The 22277-nt window shown below is 36.5% G+C and overlaps 2 protein-coding genes across 2 annotated transcripts; both read right to left on the reverse strand.

The window, feature by feature from the left end:
- Positions 1-3969: 3969 nt before the first annotated feature.
- LOC136417746 (uncharacterized) lies at positions 3970-7833 on the reverse strand. The gene is made up of 9 exons (XM_066403545.1): positions 6890-7833; positions 6149-6838; positions 5951-6107; positions 5344-5748; positions 4903-5302; positions 4786-4856; positions 4548-4717; positions 4113-4421; positions 3970-4063 (listed from the first exon to the last, which is right to left on the reverse strand). The coding sequence occupies exons 1-9, from the start codon at positions 7831-7833 to the stop codon at positions 3970-3972; spliced, it is 3240 nt and encodes a 1079-aa protein (XP_066259642.1).
- A 213-nt stretch (positions 7834-8046) lies between these two features.
- LOC136417747 (uncharacterized) lies at positions 8047-9261 on the reverse strand. The gene is made up of 2 exons (XM_066403546.1): positions 8982-9261; positions 8047-8936 (listed from the first exon to the last, which is right to left on the reverse strand). Exons 1-2 carry the CDS (start codon positions 9259-9261, stop codon positions 8047-8049), a joined length of 1170 nt encoding a protein of 389 aa, XP_066259643.1.
- Positions 9262-22277: the final 13016 nt, after the last annotated feature.

Below are 22277 nucleotides of genomic sequence, written 5' to 3' on the forward strand. Positions count from 1 at the left end.
TGCTCTGTGCATGATTTATTTTGGACCTAGATTTTTATTTGTTTCTTTGAGGTATCGATAATGTTCAATTATTGTTGAATAAAATCTTTCAACTGGAGAATTATGATTACTATTTTTAGAGATTGTATAATGTAATTCTATTTTATAAAGTTTACAGAAATCTTCTAAATCGGAATTTTTAAATTCTGATCCACGATCACATGTAATTTTAAAAGGTAATCCGTGATGTGTAATGAAGTTAAGTAATCCTTCAATAACAGCAAAACCTGTTAAACTGTCTAATATACATGTACAGGGTGATTCATTGGGAATGGGACATGGCGAATCCCGAGATAGGGGACATCAAAATATGACGATTGGACGCAACATGCCTTATAACAATGTTGCGCGTTTCAGAGTTACAGGGTGTTAAAAGTTACAATTTTTATTTTAAAATTCCTTAATAACTTTTTGTGTTTTCATAGCATCAACACCAAAATCGGTGTACTTAGGTTTTGTAAGATGCCAAATAAAGATTTTGATCTAATTTTTACGAAATTTCTAGAGGGCGCTAGTTACAACCCACCGCTTCGGTATATTTGGTCATATTATTTTATGAGTGCAACTAAGGTCAAATTTTATTCAATATATTAAAAGAGCGTCTATTTTTACGCAAAAAAGGTATTTTTGTTCAATCCCGATATCTCTCTTCGTTTAAGAGATTTTTACCTATAAGCTAATTCGTGTCGTCCCATTTCAAATCCTCAAAAACGGAGGTGGCTGTGATTCATTTGCATAGCAATGCATTACTTAGCCATTGTTACTTTAGCTTGTCAAAGTAATTAGACTCTTTTCTTGCCATTTGCTCTTTTTAAGTAAAAAATAGTAATTTAAAAGTAAAAATACCAAGGCATAATGACTTTTCCTTTAGTGAGATGCACGATATGATTTGTGTTTTTGCTCAAATGCATTTTAACGGTCGTGCTGCAGCATGTAGTTATTTTGAATTATATCCCAACCGACAACAACCCAATCACAAATTATTCAGAAACCTGTACAATCGTTTGGGAGAAACAGGCTCTTTTCGCCCTCAAAGCCAAAACAATGATGCTCGAAGGACTATCCCGGTTGAACAGGAAGAGGAAGTTTTAGTACGAATTGCTGAAAATAAAACATTAAGTACACGCCGGTTAAGTGCAACGATGGGAATGAGTCAATCGTTTGTCTGGAGAATTTTATATAAAGAAAAATTCCATCCATATCATTTAACACCTGTTCAAAATTTGCTCGCTGAAGATCGTTCTGCTCGCTTAAGATTTGTTCGATTTTTGCAAGAGAAACAAAACGAAAATCCAAATTTTTTGAACAAAATTTTATTTACTGACGAGGCAACTTTCACACGCCCTGGAATTTTCAACTGGAAAAATAGCCATTTATGGGATTCTGAGAATCCAAATGCTGTACGAGAAACACATTTCCAACACGAATTTAAGATAAACATTTGGTGTGGTGTAATAGGTGGCTTTTTATTGGTCCGTTCGAACTTCCAGCCAATTTAAATGGCCTTCGGTATTTAAATTTTTTGCCAGGACAACTTAACGAACTTCTCGAAGATGTTCCATTATATTTACGTTAAAATATGTGGTTCATGCAAGACGGAGCGGCTCCACATTTTTCTCTCTAAGTGCGCCAATATTTGAACAATGTTTTTCCACATCGATGGATCGGTCGTGGAAGTGAATTTCCGTGGTCTGCGAGAAGTCCAGACCTCAACTCATTGGACTTCTCAATATGGTCAAGTATGAAAGCAATTGTATACAAAGGGACAATTAATACTCGCGAAGAATTATGCCAAAAAATTCAACAAGCAGCTGATGAAATCAAGAATAACGTCGATATGCAATTTAGAATAAAAAGATCTTTGAGAAAAAGGTTAGTAAAGTGCATTGAGGTGGAAGGTGGTCATTTTGAACAGCTGCTTAAATAAAACTTATTTTTCATTTGTTAATGGCTTTTCATTTGTTTAATGTGGCAAAATATTTATTTGAAAACTAATAAAACCGAGTTGAAATGGAACGACACGAATTAGCTTATAGGTAAAAATCTCGTAAACGATGAGAGATATCGGGATTGAACAAGAATACCTTTTTTGCGTAAAAATAGACGCTCTTTCAATATATTGAATAAAATTTGACCTTAGTTGCACTCATAAAATAATATAATCAAATATACCGAAGCGGTGGGTTGTAACTAGCGCCCTCTAGACTGCTAACTAGCGCCTTTCGTAAAAATTAGATCAAAATCCTTATTTGGCATCTTACAAAACCTAAGTACACCGATTTTGGTGTTGATGCTATGAAAACACGAAAAGTTATTAAGGAGTTTTAAAATAAAATTGTAACTTTTAACACCCTGTAACTCTGAAACGCGCAACATTGATATAAGGCATGTTGCGTCCAATCGTCATATTTTGATGTCCCCTATCTCGGGTTTCGCCATGTCTTATTCCCAATGAATCACCCTGTATATGCTTGTCCGTATCTAGAAAATGTATCCATAATTGTTAAAAACAAAGTATTTTCAATTCTGAACGTATCCATATGAATGTGTTCAAAACGTTTAAAAATTATTGGTGTTAGGTTAAATTTAATAACCGGGGAGTTGTGATCATATTTGTTCTTTTGACATATTTCAAAGTTGTTAACATAATTTTCAATATCCAAAGCCATGTTTGGCCAAGAAAAAATTTTTTTTTCTAGAGCAATTTTCATTTCAGTTATATCTCTGTGACAAGTTTTTGTATTATGATATAAATCAAATTTCTTATTTTGATCTTCAGGTGTCAAGATATCTTTGCGCATTTTTATACACTGTACGAATTTAAAAAAATATTCTGCATATTTACTGTAAAAATTTCTTCTAATCGAAAGTATCTAAATAATATTGCATAAAGGCGTTTAGGATTAATATATTCCTTTACGAACTGAATGATTCCATTAACTCTCCGAATACCGGATGGGATCGTCAACGACCCCACGCACTTGTTTTTCTCATGCAAAATAGTTAAAACCGATTATTTTCTCACTAAACTGCAGAAATGTTATCTTCCAGCCGTCTGTATTGCTTGAGGCAGAATATATTTTTTTAGAACATAACAATGAATTTATTACAAATTTTTGTTCTTCAGAAAACAAAAGTGGGGTCTCTTCGGGACCCCAATTGGTACTTTTAGTATTTCTAATTTAAAGCGTCAAACTTCTCGGATTCAAGCGTGTATTATTATAAATAATTAGTCATATCGATTGTTGTGTTCACTTTTTCTCTTTCTCTTTGTCCTTTTCTTTTTACACGGCTATTTCTCAATCTTGCTTCTGTTGAATGTTGAGACCTAGTTTCTGTTCGGTGTGAATGGAAGGACTAAATTTGGTTTGAGGATAGAGGAACCAAATGTGTGGTGCAGCTTGAGGGACCAGAATTATATGATTTGGCTCCAGGACCGAAATGTATAATTCTACCCGATGATCAAAATGTGGTACTTCCACTATTGAGGTTCCTTCGATAAACGAAAACCACGAAAACAACAATTTGGTTTACGAAAGTGGACTGTATTAATTTTCACTTATTTAAATAATGATAAAGTATTGGTCTAAGTATGAAGTGGGAGTTTGCTTAGTTGGGAAGATTATGAACTATGTTTACGATCACATGTCTAGAGCGAGCATTGGTCAAAGAGAGCAAAATTACTGCGATCATCCCTTAAGTACTAAACCTGAGGAGCTCCAACCAGGGGCGTATCAATACAAGAAGCTTTTACAGGCTATGGTTGCGCCTAAGGTTATAAACCGCCGCCATCGGGTAAATACCTATACAAGTTGCTTTTATTGAAGTATTGCAGATCGCGGCAATGGTCCAATTTAGAAAGCTTCCTTTGACGAGTAACGTATTTCCCAGCCATAAAGATATGCCTTCGATATGACCTGATGGGTACGGTCATCTGGCGCCCAGATGGAATCTTCCAAATAAGTATCGACACACATGGGCGTATCTTAAGGGATCAAAGTACAAAATAAATAAACTAAGCAAACTACAGCAAAAAAAAAACAACAACCTAAAGTCCTTAACATGCCCCCCGCCTTGAAGCATTTGCAGCGTCTTCAACGACAGTCTCTACCGGCAAGGAACATATCTTACTAAACGATCGTTTCATCAAACCACTTGAAGTTTTTATGGTAGCTACACGGTTCACTCCATCCCGGCCAGGATGCACTGCCACTATTCGTCCCGTGCGCCATTTCGAGGGAAGAAGGTTATTTTCCTTGATGAGTACAAGTACTCCTTCCTGGATGTCTTGCTGCTGTGTTTTCCATTTAACTCTCTGCTGAAGTTCGCTGATGTATTCCTTGCTCCATCGTTTCCAAAAGTGCTGTTTGATTAACTGTATTCTTTAGAATACAGACAGCTGATTTGCAGAAACATGTTGCAGGTCTGGGTCGGGTAGTTCCGTGATGCTTTTTCCAATAAGGAAGTGAACGGGTGATAAGGGAGTTAGGTCATTGGCATCTTAAGACATGGGGGAAAGAGGACGGGAATTGAGAATCGCTTCGATTTGTGCTAATAGGGTAACCAATTGTTCAAACGTTAGGTTCGCATTGCCCGCTACTTTCTTTAGGTGGTGTTTTACCGACTTGACACCAGCCTCCCAAAGACCTCCGAAATGAGGTGATTGAGTGGGCATGAACTGCCATTGTATACCTTCTCGAGCACATGAATCGACCAAATTGCGAGATTCTTTGTTTAAGAACTTGCCGAGGTTTGACAATTCCCGATTGGCACCGACGAAATTTGTGCCATTATCCGAATAAACGTGACTAGGTCATCTACGTCGAGCCACAAATCGACGAAAAGCGAGCAGAAACGACTCACTACTGAAATCGGACACCAATTCCAAGTGCAAAGCCTTCGTTGCAAAGCATATAAAAACGCTTACGTAACACTTGGACAACCTCGAGCCGCGACCCTTTTTATCCCTGATATGGAGAGGACCCGTGTAGTCCACTCCTTCCACCGAAAATACGCTTTCGCCAATTAAGCGATCTTGTGAACGGTCACCCATAATAGGCGCTAAACATTGAGGATTGAATCGCAAACAAGTGATAGAATTTTTAACGGTAGCCCTGATCAAGCTACGAGAAACGATAATCCAAAATTTTTCCCTCATGGACGAGAGCAATAGTTGAGGACCGGCGTGTATTAGCCTTTTATGCTCGTGCTCGCACAACATCCGCGATAATCGATGTTTGGGAGAGAGGAGCATAGGAAGCTTCTTATCAAAATGATAAGGAGAGTTTCGCAGCCTCCTCCTACTCTCATTACGCCCTCACTGTCCACGAACGGACTCAAGCTCAGCACTTTACTTTTTGGGTTCAAGGCGATCCCCCTGATGAGACGATCAAATTCATCCGGAAAACTATCCCTTTGGGCAATCTTGACTAATGTTTTAGTCGCATCATTTAGCTCGAAGCTTGAAAATGAGCCACTTAGGACGTCCCGTTTCAGCGACCTCGAATGACAATTGCGAATAAAATGAAGCATGCATGCTGTGATTCGAATCAACCGATTAAAATCAGAGTAGCGTTCAAAGAGGTAGTTCCCTGCGGACACGAGCGCGAAGACACCCTTCGGAATATGCACCTCTGGCACCTCTTTAGGCCCTTCAAAAGTATTTGGCCAATGACGTTCCACAGAATGAAGAATGGAAGGGCCATTCCACTAAAGGCTCAGTTCGATGAGTTTATTGGGAAATGCGCCCCTCGACAATAGGTCTGCAGGATTTTCTTTCGTGGGAACGTGTCGCTATTCATATTCCCCTGCAAGCGATTGAATCTCCGGTACCCTAGCTAATAAATATTTTTAGGCTACTGAGGGACATCTTTAACTAGCTCAAGACAATAGACGAATCCGACTAGCATACACACCTATCAAACTGCAATCTAGCGAAAGTTTTTATTTTGTTCATTAGCCTGGCCATAACTAATGCACCGCACAGCTCTAAACGAGGAATGGTCAGGGACTTCAATGTATTCACCTTGCTTTTGGCGCACAATAGCCTCACTGCTATGTCACCGTTTCTATTGATAGATCTGACGTAAACAGCGCTACCATAAGCTGCCTCGCTGGCGTCAGAAAACCATGCAACTCATGGCGTACAGCGTCTAAACATGCGATGTGGCGATAAATATTAATTTTGTTAAGACTTGGCAACTCACTACGAAACTTAACCCAAGCAGTATGCAAATGGGCAGGAACTGATTCATCCCATGATAACTTTTCCAACAAAAGTTTCTGAATGAGGATCTTAGCGACAATTATTGAAGGAAACAGCAGACCCAAAGGATCAAAGACTTGCGAAATACAAGATAAGATGGTGCGCTTGGTCACCTTCACTCCTCCCTCAGAAAGGCGAATTTTGTAGGACAGAATATCAGATAAACACTGCCAAGTCAACCCTAAAATCTTAGCCCTATCGTCACCATTGAAGTCTAACACCTGAAAGTCCTCGCTTCCTTGACTTATGGAGCCCAAAATTGCAGGTTCATTAGAAATCCATTTTCTCAATTTAAATCCGCCGCCCGACAATGCGGCCGAAACCGTGTTACCGATTTTGACTCCTTCCTCAATCGAATCTACTGAGTGAAGGAAGTCATCAACATAGAACGACAATTTTATTATCGATGATACATCAAGTTCGCATTCCTCGTCTGTTTGATGAAGACACCTTACAGCCAGAAAACTGGCGCCAGCTTGACCGTATGTTACGGTATTCAATTCGAAAACCTCGATAGGGGCTGAGGGCGATTCCCTTCAAAAAATTCTTTGCAACGTCCATTGCTTAGGCTCAATCGATACTTGCCTATACATCTTTGCGATATCCGCCGATACTACAAAACGAAATTCACGAAAACTAATCAAAATATCGAACAAATCAGGCTGGATTACAGAACCAACCATTTGCAACTCATTAAGAGATTTGTCTGTTGAAAAAGGCATGCTGCAATCGAATACAACCCTTAATTTGGTAGTGCAACTTTCCGATTTGATCACGGGATGATGAGGCATATAGTAGGAGACACTATCATCCTCATCAAGCACCCAAGGCATGTGCCTCAGACTCAAATACTCAGAAATGAATTTGCAATATTCATTCTTCATCCCTTGATCCTTACTGAGCTTACGCTCCAATGACAGAAACCTTTGGAAAGCCTTCTCCTTCGAATTACCTAACTCAGTGACAGGATGCTTGAAGGGAATAGCAACAACGAAACGACCGTCGTACGAACGCCTATGCGTTCTTTGGAAGTGCTCCTCCCATGCGAGCTCTTTAGCCGACCAGACCTTAGTCTCAGCAAAGTTATCCTCAACTTCCCAAAACTTTTTCAAATCAAATTCGATTTCACGGCCAACCTGCCGCGAATTAATACTCAAATTACAGACAGTGCTGCTGATGCCAGCCTGCATCATCGACCCGAAGACGACCCAGCCGAACCTAGTTTTTTGCAGAATGGGACTATTCGGACCAAGACTAATTTGACAAACACACAACAATCTATAAAACAATTCACTACATATTAAAAGGTCTATGGGACCAGGTCCATTAAATTCTGGATCCGCCAATGTAATGTTGGAAGGAATGTTTAGTCGACTGATATCCACAACAGCACCAGGAATGAATCCGGTAATCCTGGGCAAAACTAAACTTTTCAAAGAAGCTTGGTAACCCCTGCGTTGGGCATAAACCTCAACGTTGCAACTGTGTGTTATTTCCGACGTCTTTAATCCCAATCCTCCGACTAGCATTTCGAATTTGTTTATCTTTATCTTTAGCCTTTGACACAACGAGGAACTAATAAAATTCGACTGACTTCCCAAATCCAAAACTGCGCGCACCTTCAAGCGCGCTCCCCGGAACTACTAACCTCTACCTGTAGACAGAAAAACATGATTTTCCGAACTTAGTGCAGATAACGAGATACGATGTTCCAACTTCTCCTCCAAATGGGAGATCGCCTCTTATCCCCTATTAGATTCAAAGTGCACCAATGTGTGATGCTTAGTCGTGCACTTGGTATAATGCTTTGCACGACAATCGTATCCGAAATGCCCTAACTTTAAACAATTCAAACACAATTTCAGTTGCTTGGCTTTGTTAAATCTTTCGCTGGGAGGCATAGCCAGAAAATTTTGGCAATTAACTAGTAAGTGATTTGCCTTACACACTACACATTTCAAATCGCTTCCCACGAAAGTTTTAGCAGTTGCCCTATTGTGTTTGAACCCTGTACTTCTTTCTGGCTTGGTGTCACTCCTGCGATGCTCGATTGCTGCTAGCATGTCTGCTCTATTTTTTAGAAACTCTCTCAAGGATTCCCATGAGGAAACCTCTTTCTGGTTGCCCTTCGCTTCTTTCCATTGCCTTTCCGTTACTCGATCCAGCTTGGTGCTTACGAGATAGGCTATCAAAACACTCCATTGTTCGGTCTTTTGACCCAAAGTCGATAACGTCCTCAGATTCTTCCCTATGTTATTAATTAGGTTCCTCAATTTATGAGCAGATTCCCTGTCTACCGATTCTATCTCGCATAGCGCCTTCAAGTGCATATCTACAAGTACTCGCGTATTATTGTATCGCTCGCTTAAGGTTGTCCATGCGACATCATAATTATTATCCGTAAATTCCAGAGTTTTCAGAACCTGAGACGCCACGCCTTGCAACGATGCCCGCAAGTAATGGAATTTTTGAATTTGATTCAGCGAGCCGTTATTGTGTATTAAGCTTACATAGGTATCCCGAAAACTTAACCACTGCTTATAGTCACCAGAAAAGGTGGGCAACGAGATAACTAGCAACTTGACGCCAGCTAAGGGACTAGAAGGCACCGATTCATTTGCATTGCTGACTTCTGCTGATCTATCGGCCTTACTAAATTTATCTCATAAATATTTGCCTTCAGCCTTCAGGCTATAGAATCGGCCTTCAAATTTAGCTTGCTCATTTACCTCCTCATCAAGATCAGTAACGTGTAGCTCCAACTCACTTTGAGCGACCTCAAACTTATCGAAAATAGTGTCTAATTTATTAAATCTTTCTACTAATTGATTCATTTCAGTACTACTTAATCCATTATCCAAATCCAAGTTTTCGATAAATTTACCAAACATGGTAAGTTGGACCTTGCATATCCTCCTAGCCACGTTTAACTTTTTAAGTTCCTCAGCAGATGCCATGATCTTAACAAATTAAATATACAAAGTCCTGCAATAGTGCGTCAGGATTCCTTAGCCTTTACAAGAATAAAGTTAACATTTTTTTTCTTTTGCAGAATTACACAACGCATAAAGGCGTATTTCCAGAAATTATTTTCTAATGTACAGGGTGACCCCAAAAAGTGTGACTTCATACAACTTCGTTATTTTAAATGGAACCCCTCAATTTTTTTGCCATTTTCGGATTTCTCGTTAAATTTTAAAGTCAGTTTATGTGAGGTGTACCATTTTTAAAATTTACCGTTTCCGAGTTATTTGTAAAAATTTGAAAAATTTGACAACTGCAAGGTTCCACAGAAATCGGTATTGTGCGCTAACCGCTGTGAATGTCGGAAACAATTTTTTGGGGCTTAAAGAGGACCTATTAAGCTAAGTTTTGATGTATTTTGATTTTTAAAAAATCCTCCACAACCACTGAAATAAGCCTCCGAAATTGCACGACTTGCCAAGACAAAAGTCTAAATATATCCACGTTTAGCCAAAATCTGTATAGCTGCGACACCCCCGTAAATAATCATTATTACCATTCTCTTTAAACGTTACGGTTTAAAGAATTAGAAAGTTAGCAACTGTTGATTGCCTAAAACCAGGATACGACTATGGGTACTGACCTTTAGATTTAGTACTTAAGATACCAAGAAGCTTATAAGACGCTCTTATAATTCAACGCTCCCGAAATTCATCTCTCTCTCATAACTCTTACACTTTCAAATTCGGTTCTCTTTATTGAATTGTCGCTTTAATGCCAAGATCATTTTTAGTATTGTAACGATTAAGGTGTGTGTGTGTCACAACTAGTGCAATAAATACCTGCCAAAAATGTTTCCGAGTTTTGTTTCGCAAAGTTCCATTACATTTGTTCGAAAATTGGTGGAACAATTTAAAGGTGATTTTCGTGACGGAATATCTTCAAAATCAGGAAAACCATCGTCCTTAGATAAAGAGAAAAGACTTAAAGGCAAACTACATATATTGCGGCATTGTTAAAATGTAAAAAGTAAAGATTGATCTGTATGTTCACACAGAAAAATCCAGGACGGAAGACGCCAAACTAATTGAATCGGTGAGATCAAAAAAGGCATGAGTCGCATTTTGTCAAAAAATGATATTATGTGTAATATCGTACTTTTGTACTACATAGACGCATATATTTAGTGCAAAGAGACATGAGTTCTTGGGATTTAACGCTTATTTTTGGGAACTTCTAAAATATAGTGAGCACAGAAACGGCTTGAGTTCCTAACTTATGCCCATTTCCCTTCCACATGGCGAATACACTCGATACAGCGGATTTTTGATAAGCAAAATCGTGTTGTTTTCTTTAAAATATAATAAACAATTAAAAAAACAAATTAATATGTGCCGTTGAGAACTAGAGGATTGTTTTGTTTTCAAAAAAAGTATTATATTATGTCTTATTCAGACGGTGATACAGACGTTGATAATAATGTATTAATGCGGTAATAATATTATTAACAATACTTATTTTTATTTTATTAATTTTATATTTTTGTTTTATGAGTATAATGTTATTATTATATTAATTAATTATTTAATTAATATAATATATTATATTAATGTTTTATTTGAGTACAGAAAGGGCATGTGTCTCATTTTTTAAATATATTTTTTCTTACTTTTAAATATCCTCCACACAATGTTGTATTACTGCAAATAAATTTACATTGCAATAAATAACTTTTACTTGTTTCGACAATTTTTTTTCAAATTGCTAAAGCTATAAAACCAATAACTTACGCTCTTTCTGATCTCACCAATTCAATTATTTTCGCGACACGCGTAGTTGAAAATCAGGACTTGATGTTGGAGACTGCTTTCAAAGATACCATACAATAGAAAATTATAAAATATAATTTTTATTTAAAAACATTACATTAAAAGATATTATTGTGAAAACATACATCTAAAGTTCACAAAAGAATTAATAAATCTTGTTTATCTTTCATAATCTTGTAGATTATGTATCATTGCTCGTTCAATGGAAATTAATTTCGACCAGTATGACACCCATGTCTAAATTTAATACGACCGTAAAGGGTTAAATTTATTGACAGTATATTAGATAAATTGAACAGTAGAATAAGTGTTAAGAATATAGCGCAAAAATATGGCGTCAGAATGTCTACCATTTCGGACATTAAGAAAAATAGAAAGAAAATTGTCGAGTAAAACAGTACATCTTGTAGTTAGATTTATGTAATCAAGTAAAATTTAAAATAGGTTTCTTAAGAAATTCTATGTAGGATCCGTAACACGAAAGATTTTAAGAAAAACTGACCATCTAGAAATGGAGGCTGAATTATACTTATGATTCTTTAAACAAAGAGAGAGACATATGCGAACATCATATGCATTTCTAGCAGAGAAAAGCCGGCAATTATATCAGAAATGTAGGAGAGACAACTTTGTGGCAAGGAGATGGGTCCTTAATTAAAAAAATAGGCGCGGGTTACAATATCTAAAAATCTGTAACGAAAAATTCTCAAACAATGCGCCTACTCTGGTATCTTTCATGATAAAATTGTTTAAAACAATTTGAACAAATGATGTAAGACATGCAATGCCGATGAATCGAGGCTTTTCTGGAAAGTTTTTCCAAACAAAACCTTAGTTAATCTCAAAGAGACAACAGGGTCGGGCCGAAAATCAAGCAAAGAAAGGGTCAGTTTTTTGACTTGCATTAATAGAAACGGAACTCACAAACTAAAGCTTCTAGTAGGCAGAAAAGCCAAAAACCCGAGAGTATACAAAAATACTTTTTCCTTACCTGTAGAGTACAAGTTTAGCTTCAATGCCTGGATGAATTCTCAAATTTTTAAAGAGAAGTTCCAACATTATTTTATACAAGTAAAATTGTTTTTAAAAAATCAGAACCTCACTGAGAAATCGTTACTCTTGATTGACAAAGTTCAAAGCTATATTACGGAATAAAATTTAATCAGTGAAAATGACGACATTTCTGCTATGTTTCTACCACCGAATTGTGTATTCCTCTCGTACCGCCAATGGACCAAAATACGATTCGGTTGATTAAATTAAATTACAAAAAGAGACTCTTAGTGCATATTTTATCGATGATGGATGATGAAATGAACGATCTTTAACAATGCATTAAGAAGATTAATTTAAAAGATGTGGTGTATTTGTTACACGATTCATGGGAAGGAGTTTCACAAACTCCTCACCAAAAATATTGGAAAAAAATTTAACCGAAAAATATTGATGACGTAGAGTATGCACCTGAAGATTTATTACGGCAACAGTGGCAGCAAACATACCAAAGCTATGAAAATATATCGAAATTACTGACGATGGTCAATAAAGAAAATCTCATAAACAATAAAATATTGCAGTGGATTTACGAAACTAAACTTGATTGAAGTTCTACGATATTAATGATGATATTTTAATCGAGAGCAAAGATAATGATTTAGAATTACAATCAATTCCAAAAATTAAACATGAAAAAGCACAACTGCAATATTTTTTTATCTTAAAGAGCTTAAAGAAGTTGCTGTTATCAAGCATGCTTCTAGTTCTTGTCAACAAACTGAAATAACGGATTTTTTAAAATAAAATGAATAGTATGTTTTCTCTATACATTTGAGAGTTATTTATGACCCGATACCCCTTAAAGTTATACAGTGCCCCTTTCGTTGCTATGCACATGGAATTTTAGAAAGTGCAAGCAAAAGGCAATTAGGTGATTGATAAGTGCAAAGGAGACAAGCTCCCATTTCCCGTTCTATCGTCAATGGTTGACAAGCGCCGTTGATTCGCAAGCAGTACGCCTTAATCTGAAGGTGGATGTAGTTCGATGTGATTTTGGAGGGCGCAAATTACGCGCATATATTCCCTTTTATAATAAATTTTAATTTTTGAGACTACAACGGGAACACGATGAATTAGATTGTTTTTTTATATATATCTGACACTATTAAAAAGTTTTCACCATATGTACAAGCACTGGCAAGAAACAAGATATTTCCTCTCGTTTTCGAAATGGAACTACAGCACCTTGTACTACTTGTCTTAACGTCTTTGTCTCAATATGAATTTTCAACTTCCTGCACCTCATTTCCGCAATCGACACCGAGTATTTCTCCAAGTGCCACCACTATGCCTGTGCTTATGTCTCCCTTCAATTGGAATGATCACTCACACAATTTCTCTGAATAACATAACTACACTGTCCGAAATTTTCATAAAGCCATCCTCATTTTTATGTATTTTTAGTAAATAACATGTGACTTTCTCTAAGCTTAGATATTTACGACATTTTTTCTCGATGCTGCACGAATGAAATTGCTACTACATCCGAAATGTTGCAGTGGACCTACCCAAAGATGTATTATTCTTACATTAAGCTAAAATCATTTGTCAGTATTACATTAAGATTTGTTTGCCTTTCCCATGAGAAATTGAAATTGGCCAACGCAACTCAATAATGGGGTTCAACCAAAATTTGTGTCTTCATAGTAATTAAATTATTAATGTCTAACCACCCCCTTGACTGATAAGTTAGATATAAGTACGGGCCTGAGACAGACGAGAGCAACTTTTTGTTGAAAAATAAAACGACTAAGAACATAGTAGTGACGAATACAAGAGTGTTTTTATTTTCTGCATCGGGGTATATTACAAAACTGGTGTCAAAAGTGAGATATGTCGACGTAATACCGAAATAATCCATTGTATTGATGCCTATATCACGATATTTGTGGTTCTTCAAATTTCGTACGTCCAGAGTTCAATTAATGATCTTCTTGTGCCTCTTCAACAAGCAGAGCTATTGTTCTCGCCAAGGGACTGCAGCAGGACAACTGGAACCACCAAAATATGTAGGTCTCAACTTGTACGATACCACGTTGAAGCAGATAACCGGAGGACATCTAGAACACTCTTTCGAAGAAATAGCTATCTTCCCAAGGAAATGCGTCTGGGTTCGCCACTTATTATACTGTAAGTTTTAAACTTCACCGTCACTATACCCTAAAGTATGAGATTTTGGAAGTCATCACGAGGAAACATTTTTTTCTGAGGTGAAATCGATCAAAAATTTTTCTTCAAATCACGAAATTTCGAAACTATTAATCCAACTTGTTAAAGGAATACTTAGCAAATTTGACGATACCAAATCAAAACTGTTCGAATTTATCGATAATTGCGATAAAGCATACTCAATAATCAAAGAGGAACACAAACCTTTGCTTTTTACCTTAATTGAAATTAAGCTTACAGACAATGCTAGAGCTATTGTTCAAAAGAGGCAATTTAACGAATGATCAGGGTTAAAATTTCTTTTGGACGCTTATTCAGACAGAACAACTAGCCATTGGTAATTCGAATTAAATTTCTGTAGGCGAAATCTATCAGAATCTATTCTCACGTATGCTAACAGAATTTAAAATTGCTACTTAAAATTGATCAATACGTTAAATCCGTCTCTAAATAGAGGACATCAAGCTTATGCAGATTTACTCAAAGAATAAGCGTTAAATGTTTTCATATCCGGTTTTCAAAAAGATCTCCGTATTCTAGTAAAAAGGGAAAAGCCTAACTCCCTAGAAGAAGCTATAGCTATTGCACAAAACGCAGAACAAGAAATAGAATCAAAGGGCGAAATCACTAGGTTACAAAATTTAAACTTTGTTCCTAGATTTTGTACTCATTGTAATAAGCCAGGTCACATTATTAGCAATTGCAGGAAAAAAGATAAGCTTAGCCAAACATGCAAAATGTTCGTCATTTCTCCAACCAAAATCAGATTCTTGAATTTAAAATTTGTAACTATTACAAAAACTCAGGACACCCGATCAATGAGTGTCGCAAAAAGCAATACAACAATAGCAACAAAAACCCAATAAATCAAAATCAGCATACCAATCAAAACAGAGACTTTCGTAATAATCGAAATGAATCTAATCACAATTTAAACGACCAGGACTCTCAGCTGTCGATTGTCTTCCCGAGAAACGCCCACCTTATCAAGGTCGCATATCAATCATAAATAATGCCGTTACGACATACACTGTGTTCGTAAAGTTATGCATAAATTCATTTTTTCTGAAGAACGAAATTTTCAAAAAAAAATCCTCGAATACGTCAATTTTATTTTAAAAAAGTACTTTATGTGACATATCGTTTGTGTCAGTGACCTCAGCCGTATAAAAAATATGATGTCATCAATAATTTGTTTCAATGACAACCCCCGATTTCTTACAGCATGTGAAAGTACGTTATTTCTACTTTTTGACTATGCAAAAATATTAATATGTTACATAACAAAATTTCGAAAAAATAAAATTCAAAATTTGAAAATAAACTACTTTTTATCCGTGACTTTACGAATACAGTGTATGTGTTTCTCTCCACTTACTTAACTTACTTCAAAATCCAAACTCATTTTTGCTCCATACTAGTGCTGACGTACCTCTTAAATTAAGTAAATTATGTGACAACATCCTTTGCTATGAAGACAATTTCATTATTTCAAGAGGAATTGAAAAAACCACCAAAGTTCAAAAAACCTTATGTCATTGCAACCTCTTCATCAACCTCGACGACATAACTATCACTCACTGTTTTCACCTAATACCAGACGATTTTTCCACACATTTTGATGGTCTTCTAGGTAACGACTTTATTAGAGCAAAACTTTGTCAAATTAATTATAATTCCAACGAAATCATTGCCAAGTGACAAAAAATCCAATTAGAGCACATTGAACAAAACATTCAAAACCTTAAAGATTAAACGAATATCCCAAAACCTAAGGAGAAGTTAATATTAAATTTTCGCACAGATTGTTTAACTAAAGGTAATAAATTCAAACTTAATGAAGGCATTTGTAAAAGAATTCAAATACTGAACAACATTTTTGTTTGCCCTAGTTTGGTTAAAGTAAAAAATGATCGAATTATTACTTCAATCCTAAATTGCTCAGATAAACCTGTAGTACTTTCGGATATGAAAATCTTATTGGAACCTTTACCACAATCGCATTGTGACAAGAACCTCAAGGAAGCAAACATTAAACATATCTCCAACAAGTGTAATCACCTTTCAAATAGATTAAATAAAATTTCCAAGTTGTTGAAAGTGAAACATTTGAAAGAAGAAGAAAAGTATTCAGTGATAAAAATTTGCCTCAAGTATAATAATATATTTCACTTAAATGGTGACCAACTGACCTATACTGATGCAGTAATGCATGAAATTCCCATGACAGCTTGCTCTCCAATAAATACGAAGATATATCGCTCTCCTGAGCTACACAAAGCGGAAGTCAACAAATAAATAACTAAGATGTTAGAAAAAAAAATCCAACCATCTACTTCACCATGGAATTTATCCATATGGATTGTACTAAAGAAATCGTATGCATTAGGGAATAAAAAATGGAAAATAGTAATTAACTACCGGAAAGTCAGTGAACTCAGTATCGGTGATTCATTTCCTCTTTCTAATATAACAGAGATACTAGTTCAATTAAGCCACTCCAAATACTTTTCTACAATTGATTCGACGTCTGAATTTCATTAGATAAGAATGGCTCTATAAAACGCAGGAAAGACAGCGTTCTCTACACCCACTAGACATTATCAATTCAATAGAATGCCATTTGGATTGCGCAGTGCTAATGCAACATTTCAACGCAATAATGAACACTGTCCTAGCAGGTATTCAAAATATAGAATGTTTCGTATATTTCAATATTATCATAGTTTTTGCTGACAATTTCGAAAACCAAAACCAAAGGTTAATTAAAATATTCCAAAAACTCTCAGAATATAACCTTAAAATTTAACCAGACAAATGTGAGTTTCTAAGAAAGAAAGTATTTGGGGCGCTTGATTACTAATAAAGAAGTTAAACCCGATAGAAATAAAGTAAAGGCAATACAAGAACTTTCGGTCCCTAAAAATCCAAAGGAAGTCAAATCACTCCTGGGATACTATCGAAGATTTATTAAAAATTTTAGCAATATCACAAAACCGCTGATTAGACTACTACCATCAGCTTCAAATGGACCAGCTTGCAGCAAGATGCTTTCGAGAAATTGAAGAATGCCCATTGTTCTGAACCCATTGTCCAATATCCAGACTTCGAGAAAACATTCTGTTTAACAACGGATCCAAGCCAATATGCAATAGGCTCAATCCTGTCGATCCCCCGATCCTATCAGTCCAAACGATCTTCCGATCTCATTCGCAAGTTGCACGCTTAATTGCGCAGAATCCAACTACTCAACGACTGAGAGAGAACTTCTAGTTATTGTATGGAGTGTTAAACACTTTCTTCCGTATTTGTATGGTTGAAAGTTCATTATCTTAACCGATAACAAACCACTTATTTGGTTATTCAACCAAAAGGGTCTTAGTTCAAAGCTAATGGGTTAGAGGTTACTCTTAGAGGAGAATGATTATGAAATTCACTATAAATCCAGAAAGTCAAATCATGTAGTAGATGCACTTATCCGAAACCTGGTAGAAACCATAGTTAAAAAAGGAAACATTCACGATTATTACTAATCCTATCCTTCGCAATACAACTTATCAAAATTTCCTAAAAGAATTCGAAACATCCTTGATAATTTGTAGTAATTTAAAAGAAACAGAGAAAGACATTCTTGCCACTCCCAATGATATAATCGTATTTTTATTGACAGATTTAGAACACGGTGATAATTTATTCATTCTTACAAGCCATAGGAAAAAAGTATGATCCCTTTAACTTACTAAAACCCCAAAAATGGACATTAGGTGAAATAAGTAAAATAATTTTATGGTCAATATAAAGCATATCATACAGGGTGGGCCAACGAAAACCGTTTCGGTTCAAGTTTAGAGTTCTTAATGTCATGAAAAGAAAAATCACTTGAACATATCAATTTATTTGATGAGGAGGAAACCTTTCAGATTTATTTCCAAACCCTTATCTTTAACCCCTTGACCAGGATGCTATTCACCCCTAAAATCTTAAATGGAAAGTGGGGTTGAGTGATACTTTGTTTGAAAGGTCTTTCAATTCTCTTTTCAATGATGCCTACATTGTGACATGAGATATCATTTTGATATTTTGAATTAGAAGGGCCGTGTAAGGTTAAGGGGTTAATTCGGCCCCCACGGGTGATCTATCTGAAATTTTTACCAATTGTCCTTATTACTCAAAGGACTTACCACATAAAATTTCAACTTCCTAAGTCTCACCATTTAAGGGTAGGACGGGGTTGAAGATGAAAACTTTAAAACGCCATATCTCGGGAACTATTCATCGTACAGCGTGGGGCAAAATGGTGCGTCCTTCAGTAACCACCTTCTTATTTTCATATACATATAGATTTATTGGTTGATGCCAAAGGGCCGAAATCTAAAAAAAAAACTTAGGTGATTTTAGAGGAGTTCGCACTTCGGTACAGTAACCATTTTTGCACACTGTGTAGAGGGCCTCTCGAAGTATCTACCCACGTTGAATCAGATTTGTACCAAATTCAGTATTTGAGATATAACAATTCAAAGTATACGTAGATCACGATGCAAAAAAACAGTATTTATCGCAATAAATTATTTTTTCTCACTTATGGCCTTCGTATACCTGTACACATAGCAATAAACTATTGTGCCTAGTGGTATGTAGCTGGTGTGTATATTTACTTGGCAATTTTCGATTAGTTTTTCGCAGTTTTCTAAAATTTATTATTATTTGGTAAAAATTTCAGATCGATCACCCGTGGGGGCCGAATTGACCCCTTAACCTTACACGGCCTTTGCTCAAATCCGCCGATTTGGCTTATTTCGGCCAAATCTCTCTATTTTGGTTTCAAATTGCACCAAATTGATGAAAACGTGCCAAAATGACTAACGCAGGCAGAAACGAGCGAAATCGGTCAAAAACGATCGTTCCATTAAGAAATTTGCTCAAATCGGCCGATTTGGCTTATTTCGGCCAAATCTGGTAAAACTTGATTCAAATAGAACCAAATTGATGAAAACGTGCCAAAATGACTAAAACAGGCAGAAACGAGCGAAATCGGTCAGAAACGATTGTTTCATCAAGGAATTTGCTCAAATCGGCCGATTTGGTTTATTTCGGCCAATTCTGTCTATTTTGGCTTCAAATGGCACCAAATTGATGAAAACGTGGAAAAATGACTAGAATAGGCTGAAACGAGCGAAATCTGTCAAGAAGGATCTACTTATCAAGAAATTTGCTCAAATCGGCCGATTTGGCTTATTTCGGCTAAATCTGTCTATTTTGGCTTCAAATTGCACCAAATTGATGAAAAAGTGCCAAAATGATTAAAACATTCAGAAACACGCGAAATCGGTCAAGAACGATCGTTTTATAAACGAATTTGCTCGCGCGGAGCGTGCAAACTTTTAATAATTACCCTGTATATTTGGCGTGTATAAATTTTTTTCTCTGGAATTGTCGAGAGGAACATTTTGAGTGGTCAAACGGCCTAATCGGACCAGAAATTTCCGAGCGCAGAGCGTGCAAACTTTTAATAGTTACCCGGAGTATTTGATGTATGTGGACTTCTATCTCTGAAAATCATCAAAATAATCCTTCAACTGATCCCACCGTTGGATAGAGCTTTTCGAGAGGAACATTTTGTGTAGTCGAACGGCCGAATCGGACCAGAAATTTTCGGGAGCGCAGAGTGCAAACTTTTAATAATTACCCGTTATATTTGACGTATGTGAACTTCTATCTCTAGAACTCATCAAAATAGTTCTTTGACTGATCGCACCGTTGGATAGAGCTTGTCGAGGGAAACAATTTGTGTGTGTCCTCACACAGCTCACTTCTTTAATCATTGGAAAAACAAAGTCCCTTTGATGTCTAAAAGAATTTCCCTAATTGGCTTATTTACAAAAATATCAAAAATGCTCGGATGATCCAGCAAGTTTTCAAGGATTGGTTCTTTAAATGGTTTTTTTCAGATGTAAATTAAACTAACCATTTCAATAAACGTTCGTGTAGTTAGAAGAGATTTTTTAGATGAAAGGATCTTAAAAATTCAAAAACTTGAACAACGTGCTTATTCCTTTTAGACAATGCTCCCACTGATCCAGTAGAAAGTTGAAAGTCGAAGATGGCGCCATATTTGTCATGTTTATTCCTCCAAATGTTACACCATTAATACAGCTTCTAGATCAGAATGTCTTGAGATTAATTAAGTTATATTATAGAAAAAATTTATTAATTCACATGGTCGCCAAAGGTGAGAATATACACTCACTTTCACATGAAATGCACCACCCAGTAATAATAATAATTAAGTCTTGTAATTTTGGCAAAATAATGCTTCATAATAGAGTATCAAATGATCAGACTTTCAGTTAAAAGATACAACATTTGATAATGAAAAATTTAATAATGAGTGACATCGCCTCGTACGGCAACGCAAGCACGTACTCTTCGCGATATGCTTTGCAACAAATGATCAATATGTTCCTGGGGTATTTCATTCCATGCTACCTCAAGATGATGTCGTAGGTCATCCACATTGTTTGGAGGCCTCGGTAAATTTCGAAGACGGCGACTCATCATATCCCAAAGATGTTCGATGAGCGATAGGTCCGGTGACCGTGCAGGCCAAGGCAGTATTTCCAATTGTGCTTCTTCCAGGTATCGTCGAGTAATGTTCGCACTATGTGGTCTTGCATTATCCTGTTGGAAAATGCCATTTGGTAAAGTTTGCATGAAAGGTACTAATGCTGGCCTCAGAACATTGTCAATGTAGCGACGTGCGTTTAGGGTGCCTGGAACGAACACAAGAGAAGATCTTCGGCCAACACATATCGCACCCCAGACCATAACACTAGGTGTTAAAGCTGTGTGGCGCCTTTCAGAAAATTGCAAATTTCTTCTTTCACCTCGGTATCGTTTGACTCTTCTACGACCATCATTGATCCATAAACAAAATCGCGACTCGCCACTGAAGACGATATTGTTCCACTCATGATTCCAATCAATTCGTTCTTGACACCAGGCCAATCTGGAAGCTTGGTGTTGGGCGGTTAGTGGCAGTCGTAGATTTGGGCGATATGAATGCAGGCCAAAAGACGAAATTCTTCTTTAAACTGTTGCCATCGACACCCGACGATTTAGAGCTCCCATCTAATCTATTGCAACAGACATTGTTGTTTGAAATCGATCACCAATGGCCATCCGTCTAAGAAGTCGATCTTCAGGTGCGTTGCTGCTATGGGGAGGACGTCCAGCTTGACGATGTCGCTGAACCCTTTCTTCAGACCACGAAGACCATATTCTCGCAATCGTAGTGTGGTTCCGATTCATTCTTCGGGCAATCTCACGAAAAGAAAGTCCCCCCTCCTTCATGCCGATAATTCGCCCTCTATCAAAATCCGAAACGTGGGAAAAATTTCAACGCTGTCTCACTAGGGGCATTTTGAGATGTCTTGTTCACAGTTCAACAACAAAATAAATTGATATTTCGATGTAAATATTATTTTATTTATTTACAATTGAATAAAAAATCTAATAGGTCGATGACAAAAAAACCACTAGCATTCTTTCTTTTTTACTGAAAGTCTGATCATTTGATACTCTATTATGAAGCATTATTTCGCCAAAATTACAAGACTTAATTATTATTATTACTGGGTGGTGCATTTCATGTGAAAGTGAGTGTAGGTGAAGCGCCAAAAAGCCTAAGTCTATGATTCATTTGCATTGCACCTGCCAGTAGTTACATTCTTCTGTTATTCAAAGAGTTGGCGTCACATTTTTTACAAAAATAATATAGCTGAAGATGATCTACCTCTTTCAAAACTTCGAGAAATTATGCTCAGTGAAAACTCAGAATCGATAATTAAAGAATCCGTTAAATTACTCAGTATTATTGAACCGGTTAGTTTACCTCATACGTACAAATTTTCGTAATAGAAGATAGAATTAACGTTTTTTAGGCTGAATATAAGGTA

The sequence above is a fragment of the Euwallacea similis genome, chromosome 30 (assembly GCF_039881205.1).
Source record: "Euwallacea similis isolate ESF13 chromosome 30, ESF131.1, whole genome shotgun sequence".
Taxonomy (NCBI): Eukaryota; Metazoa; Arthropoda; class Insecta; order Coleoptera; family Curculionidae; genus Euwallacea; species Euwallacea similis.